This window comes from Myotis lucifugus, unplaced genomic scaffold, assembly GCF_000147115.1.
Source record: "Myotis lucifugus unplaced genomic scaffold, Myoluc2.0 scaffold_3928, whole genome shotgun sequence".
Taxonomy (NCBI): Eukaryota; Metazoa; Chordata; class Mammalia; order Chiroptera; family Vespertilionidae; genus Myotis; species Myotis lucifugus.
The window spans coordinates 2,152-9,795 of record NW_005874976.1 but is presented as its reverse complement, the minus strand read 5'-3'; the positions used below and the strand labels follow the sequence as shown (position 1 = coordinate 9,795).

The 7,644-nt window shown below is 40.3% G+C and overlaps 1 protein-coding gene across 1 annotated transcript; it reads right to left on the bottom strand.

Moving 5' to 3' along the window:
• Window positions 1-254: 254 nt before the first annotated feature.
• LOC106695868 (ubiquitin-60S ribosomal protein L40-like) lies at window positions 255-633 on the bottom strand (the record flags this gene model as incomplete). Its single annotated transcript, XM_023749219.1, has 2 exons — window positions 255-448; window positions 531-633. Coding segments are annotated over 2 exons (297 nt in total), but the record flags the coding sequence as incomplete, so codon positions are not given.
• Between the last annotated feature and the right edge of the window lie 7,011 nt (window positions 634-7,644).

The window sequence follows — 7,644 nt, the reverse complement described above, 5'->3', positions numbered from 1 at the left end:
CTTCCAAATTGCTGATTTGATCCTCTGCTTCATGTAATCTACTCTAGACTCACTCGAATGTATTCTTCATTTCAGTTATTGTATTCTTCATTTGATTGATTCTTTTTTTTCCCATCTCCATTTTTATGTTCCCCATCTCTTCTTTTGATTTTCTTTACTGTTCTAGTCAATGAAAGGGTAACTTTATTGAGGCCCCAGGGTTCTGGGATTCAGACAGAAGACTTCCCTGCAGTCGAGGAGCTGGTGGAGGGGCCTTATTTAACCTTCTTGGGGCACAGGTTGTTTTGGTGGCTGCACTTATTTTTGTGGCAGTTGATAGCGTGAGGATACAACTGAATGTAACACATTTGGTAGATCATCTTGTTGCATTTGTACTTCTGGGCAAGCTGGTGGAAGGAGGGTTCGATGATGCCATCCCACAGATGAAGCATCAAGTACAAGGTGGTATTTTTCTAATAATGTAGTCAGAGTGTGACCATCCTCTAGCTATTTGCCAGCAAAAATCATATGCTGCTGGTTAGGCGGGATGCCCTTCTTTTCTTGGATTTTAGCTTTGACTTTCTCAATGGCATCCCTGAGCTCAACCTCAAGGGTGATGGCCTTGCCAGTCAGGGTCTTCACTGTAGGGCGCGGCTATAGGGTTAAGCCTCGGACTGACCTGTTGGCAAAGCCACAAACAAGTCCCAGCTTAGAGGGCACAGTCCTCTTAGCATAATTAGGCTTGACCTTATGACGCTCCCTAGATCCTTCCTAGGTAGCTAATGATCTGTGGGAGGTGCAGCAAGTGCTGCCAAAACAAGTGAAACTCACAAGAACATTGTAACTATGGTGACCACTACCTTGTTTACCTCTGGCTATATTTTTATTTATTTTTATTTTTATTTTTATTTTTATTTTTATTTTTATTTTTTTATTTTTTTTATTTTTTGCTAAAAGTATTACAAAGGGTATTACATAAGTGTCCTTCCCCCCCCCACCCTTTACAAACCCCTGCCCTCCCTTACCCCCCAGTGTCTTATGTCCATTAGTTATGCTTATATGCATGCATACAAGTCCTTCGGTTGATCTCTTACTCCCCTCCCTCCTGTCCCCCAACCCTCCCTGGCCTTCCCACTGCAGTTTGACAATCAGTTTGAGGCAGCCCTGCCTCTGTATCTATTATTGTTCAAAAGTGTGTAATGGTCTTTATTATCCATGAATGAGTGAGATCATGTGGTATTTTTCCTTCATTGACTGGCTTGTTTCACTTAGCATAATGCTCTTCAGCTCCATCCATGCTGTTGCAAATGGTAAGAGTTCCTTCTTTTTTACAGCAGCATAGTATTCCATCGTGTAGATGTACCACAGTTTTCTAATCCATTCATCTACTGATGGGCACTTAGGCTGTTTCCAGATCTTAGCTATGGTGAATTGTGCTGCTATGAACATAGGGGTGCATATATCCTTTCTGATTAGTGTTTCTGGTTTCTTGGGATATATTCCTAGAAGTGGGATCACAGGGTCAAATGGGAGTTCCATTTCCAATTTTTTGAGGAAACTCCATACTGCCTTCCATAGTGGCTGCACCAGTCTGCATTCCCACCAGCAGTGCACAAGTGTTCCTTTTTCTCCACATCCTCTCCAGCACTTGTCGTTTGTTGATTTGTTGATGATGGCCATTCTGACAGGTGTCAGATGGTACCTCCTTGTTGTTTTGATTTGCATCTCTTGGATGATTAGTGACTTTGAGCATGTTTTCATATGTCTCTTGGCTTTCTGAATGTCCTCTTTTGAAAGGTGTCTATTTAGCTCCTTTGCCCATTTTTTGATTGGATTGTTTATCTTCTTTTTGTTAAGTTGTATGAGTTCCCTATAAATTTTGGAGATTAGGCCCTTATCAGATATGACGTTGGCAAATATGTTTTCCCACGAAGTGGGTTTTCTTGTTGTTTTGTTGATGGTTTCTTTTGCTGTGCAGAAGCTTTTTATTTTGATGTAGTCCCATTTGTTCATTTTCTCTTTAGTTTCAACTGCCCTAGGAGCTGTATCAGTGAAGAAATTGCTTTGGCATATGTCTGAGATTTTGTTGCCTTTGTATTCTTCTAGAATTTTTATGGTTTCCTGTCGTACATTTAAGTCCTTTATCCATTTTGAGTTTATTCTTGTGTATGGTGTAAGTTGGTGGTCTAGTTTCATTTTCTTGCATGTATCTGTCCAATTTTCCCAACACCATTTATTGAAGAGACTATCTTGACTCCATTGTATGTTCATGCCTCCTCTGTCAAAAATTAATTGAGCATATTGGTTCGGGCTAATTTCTGGACTCTCTATTCTATTCCACTGATCTATATGTCTGTTCTTGTGCTAGTACCAGGCAGTTTTGAGAACAGTGGCTTTGTAATACAGTTTGATATCTGGCATTGAGATCCCACCTACTTTGTTCTTTCTCAGGATCGCTGCAGCTATTCGGGGGTCTTTTTTTATTCCAGATGAATTTTTGGAGAGTTCGTTCTAGATCTTTGAAAAAGGCCATTGGTATTTTAATGGGAAGTGCGTTGAATTTATAGATTGCTTTGGGTAGTATGGACATTTTAATGATGTTGATTCTACCAATCCAAGAACATGGTATGTTCTTCCATCTCTTTATGTCTTCCTCTGTCTCTTTTTTCAATGTCCTGTAGTTTTCTGAGTAGAGGTCTTTTACCTCTTTAGTTAAGTTTATTCCTAGGTATCTTAATTTTTTTGGTGCGATGGTAAATGGGATTGATTTTATAATCTCTCTTTCTGAAAGTTCACTATTGGTGTATAGAAATGCCTCGGATTTCTTGGGGTTAATTTTGTATCCTGCTACATTGCCAAATTCATGTATTAAGTCTAGTAGTTATTTGATGGAGTCTCTAGGGTTTTGTATGTATAATATCATGTCATCTGCAAATAAGGACAGTTTTACTTCCTCTTTTCCAATTTGGATGCCTTTCATTTCTTCTTCTTGTCAAATTGCAATGGCTAATACTTCCAGGACTATGTTGAACAGGAGTGATGAGAGTGGGCATCCCTGTCTTGTTCCTGTTCTTAGGGAAATGGTGTTAGTTTTTGTCCATTGAGTATGATGTTGGCTGTGGGCCTGTCATATATGGCTTTTATTATGTTGAGGTATGATCCTTCTATTCCCACCTTTCTGAGAGTTTTTATCAAAAATGGGTGTTGGATTTTGTCGAATGCTTTTTCTGCATCAATTGATATGACCATGTGGTTTTTTTCTTTCAATTTGTTTATGTGATGTATCACGTTTATTGATTTACGGATGTTGTACCATCCTTGCATCCCTGGGATAAATCCTACTTGGTCATGGTGTATGATCCTTCTGATGTACTGCTGGATCCGATTTGCTAAGATTTTGTTGAGGATTTTGGCATCTATGTTCATGAGGGATATTGGCCTGTAATTCTATTTCATTGTGTTGTCTTTACCTGGTTTTGGTATTAGGGTGATGCTAGCTTCATAGATTGTGCTTGGAAGTGTTCCTTCCTCTTGAACTTTTTGTAGTAATCTGAGGAGGATAGGTTTTAGTTCTTCCTTGAAAGTTTGATAAATCTCCCCTGAGAAGCCGTCTGGTCCTGGGCTTTTGTTTGCTGGAAGCTTTTTGATGACTGCTTCAATTTCTTCCATAGTTATTGGCCTATTGAGATTTTTAGATTCTTCCTGATTGAGTTTTGGAATGTTGTATTTTTCGAGGAATTTGTCCATTTCCTCCAGGTTGTCTAGTTTGTTGGAGTAGAGTTGTCCGTAGTATTGTTTAACAATCATTTGTATATCTGTGGGGTCTGTTGTTATTTTGCCTCTATCGTTTCTGATTTGGTTTATTTGGGACCTCTCTCTTTGCTTTTTGGTGAGCCTGGCTAGGGGTTTGTCAATCTTGTTTATCCTTTCAAAGAACCAGCTCTTGGTTTCATTGATTTTCTTTATTGTTTTTTTTTTTTTGGTCTCTATTTCATTGATTTCTGCTCTAATCTTTATTATCTCCTTCTTTCTGCTCACTCTGGGGTTTTCTTGTTGCTCTCTTTCTAATTCTTTGAGTTGTAGAGTTAGATGATTAACTACCATTTTTTCTTGTTTTTTGAGATAGGCCTGTAGAGCTATAAACTTCCCTCTCAGGACTGCTTTCATTGTGTCCCATAGGTTTTGGATTGTTGTGTTTTCATTGTCATTAGTGTCCAGGATGTTTTTAATTTCTTCTTTGATGTCATCGGTAACCCAATCAATATTTAATAACATGCTATTCAGCTTCCAAGTGTTTGAGTATTTGGGGTTGTTTTTATTGTAGTTTATTTCTAACATTATGCCATCGTGGTCTGAGAAGATGCTTTTTATGATTTCAATCTTCTTGAATTTGTGGAGACTTTGCTTGTGACCCAATATGTGGTCTATTTTTGAATATGTCCCATGAGCACCTGAGAGGAATGTATATTCCAAGGCTTTGGGGTGGAGTGTTCTGAAGATGTTAATTAAGTCCATCTGATCTAGTGAGTCATTTAGGATTGCTGTTTCTTTGCTGATTGTTTGTCTAGCGGATTTATCCAGTGATGTCAGTGGTGTATTAAAGTCCCCTACTATGATTGTATTGTTGTCGATCTCTCCCCTGATATCTTCCAGAAGTTTTCTTATGTATGTGGGTGCTCCTGCATTGGGTGCATATATGTTTATCAGGGTTATATCTTCTTGTTGTATTGATCCCTTTAGTATTATGAAGTGGCCTTCCTTATCTTTTGTTATGGCCTTCACTTTGAGCTGTATTTTGTCCGATATAAGTATTGCTACCCCAATTTTCTTTTCCTTTCCATTTGCCTGAAAGATATTCTTCCATCCCTTCACTTTCAGTCTGTGTGAGTCCCTTCTAATGAGGTGGGTCTCTTGTAGACAGCAGATGTATGGGTCATGTTTTTTTATCCATTCAGCCACTCGATGTCTTTTGGTTGGAGCATTTAGTCCATTTACATTTAAAGTTATTATTGAAAGGTATTTGTTTGTAGCCATTTCTTTTTGTGTGTGTGGCTGTTTTCTTTCTGAGCTTGTTATTTCTTCTTTTTACACCAGTCCCTTTAGCATTTCTTGCATGGCTGGCTTGGTGGTGATAAACTCCCTTAGCGTTTTTTTGTCTGTGAAGCTTCTTATTTCCCTTTCAATTTTGAATGATAGCCTTGCTGGATAGAGTATTCTTGGATTCAGTCCTTTGCTTTGCATCACTTTGTAGATTTCCATCCATTCTTTTCTGGCCTGATGTGTTTCTGTTGAGAAATCATTTGATAATCTAATGGGAGATCCCTTGTATGTAACTTTCCGTCTCTCTCTTGCAGCCTGTAAGATTCTCTCTTTGTCCTGAACATTTGCCATGGTAATTATGATGTGTCTTGGTGTGGGTCTTTTCGGATTCACCTTGTTTGGGACTCTCTGGGCTTGTGTGATTTTTTTCTTCCCCACCTCAGGGAAGTTTTCTGATATTATTTCTTCGAATATGTTTTCATATCCAGGTTCATCTTTCTGTTGTTCTGGCACCCCTATTATTCGTATGTTGTTTCGTTTCATGTTGTCCCAAAGCTCCCCGAGGCTCTCCTCCTGTCTTTTAATTTTTTTCTCCATTTGCAGTACAGTTTGGGTGTGTTTTGCTTCCTTGTCTTCTAATTCACTAATTCGGTCCTCCGCTTCTCCCAGTCTACTGTTGATACTTTCAATGGTGTTTTTTATTGCAGCTATGTCTCTCTTCATTTCTTCTTGGGACTTACTTAAGTTGTTGATTTTTTCATCTGTTTCTTCTAGCTTCTTGCATAAGTAGTTGATTTTTTCATTTGTTTCTTCTTGCTTCTTGCACATTTGGTGCATGTACTCTATGACCCTTATTCTGAATTCTTTTTCCGTCATGTTGCATATCTCTGTCTGACTTAGCTGCTTTTCTGGCGAGTCCTCCTTCTCTTTCTTTTGGGGGTTTCTTTGTCTACCCATGTTTGATCTCACTGACATATCTAGTTGTTGAGTCGTTCAGTGGCTGCTCCCTGGGTGGCAGTGGCTGCTCCCTGGGTGGCAGTGGCTCCTTGGGCTGTGGTTGCTCCTTGGGCGGTTGAGTTAGCAGCGGCTCCTCCGTTGATAGCAGGGCCTCTGGTGGGTGCTGTTCACAAATGTGGTGGCTCTTCTGGTTGGTGGAGGGAGGCTTCACACACAGCAACTGTTCCCCAGACAGAGCGTGTGGTGATCAGGAGGCCGTTGTTGCTTGAATCTGCTTTCCAAGGAGGGAAGCAGGTCTCCTCTGAGTTCATGTAGTCGCACTGCTAGAGAGCCGTTGCCTCCGCACCTCTGGCTATAAAATAAAGGCTCAGCTTGCCAGGCACAGGAAGATCCACCTAGAACAGGGGTGGGCAAACTTTTTTGAGTTGAGGGCCACAATGGGTTCTTAAACTGGACCGGAGGGCTGGAACAAAAGCATGGATGGAGTGTTTGTGTGAACTAATATAAATTCAAAGTAAACATCATTACATAAAAGGGTACGGTCTTTTTTTTTATTAGTTTTATTCATTTCAAACGGGCCGGATCCGGCCCGCGGGCCGTAGTTTGCCCACGGCTGACCTAGACCCAGCTTATTCTCTTTGTCATTTCTTCATCCTTTCACCACCCACACTCAGGCTTTTGAACCCTTGGCTGAAATGGTTCTGCACACTTCACAAAGATCTACATCTCTGCATCTGCTGGGGAGGCTTCTCTGCCACCTCATTGAAGAGAAAGATCCCATCTCTTTTTTTTTTAAATATATATTTTATTGATTTTTTACAGAGAGGTGAGCATCCTAATCAAAGTATTTTGAATTCTGCATATGGTAGATTGTTTGCCTCTGTTTTGTTGAGTTCTTTCTCTGGATTTTTTTCCCCTGTTTTTTTCATTTGGGTCATGTTTCTTTGTTTCCTCATTTTAGCTGCTTCTCTCTGTGTATTTCCTTGTATTGGGGTATTTGGTAGATATGTTCCATCTCCTGATCTTGGTAAAGTGGCCTTATGTTGTAGGTGTCCTGTTGGTCCCAGTGGTGCAGTGTTCCATGTCACCTGTGCCAGGTACTCCAGGGGTGTCTCTTGTGTGGGTTGTGTGTGCCATTCTGTTGCAGGTGAGACTTGATTGCTATTGGTATGTTAAGGGGAGGTATTGGCTTTCAGGCTGATTAGCTGTGTGGAATGGCTGTGAGTACAGCAGACGCACTGTGTACAGGGGTTGATGCCATGGAGCAGGATTTGGATAAAGAAGAGGGGGTACAAATAATACTAGTATTATGGAATATTACTCAGCCATGAGGAAGAATGAAATCTTACTATTTGTGACAACATGGATGGACCTAGATGGTATTATGCAAAATGAAATAAGTTAGAGAAAGTCAAATACCATGTGATTTTACTTATATGTGGAATCCAGAAAACTATATAAACAAACAAACTTATAGATACAGAGAACAAACTGATGCTTGCCAGGTGGGTGTGGGGCTAGGGAGCTGGATGAAAAGGGGAAGAGATTAAGAAGTACAAATTGACCCGGCAGGCGTGGCTCAGTGGTTAAGCATTGACCTAGGAACCAAGAGGTCATGGTTCAATTCCTGGTCAGGGCACGTGCTTGGGCTTTGGGCTTGATCTCTAG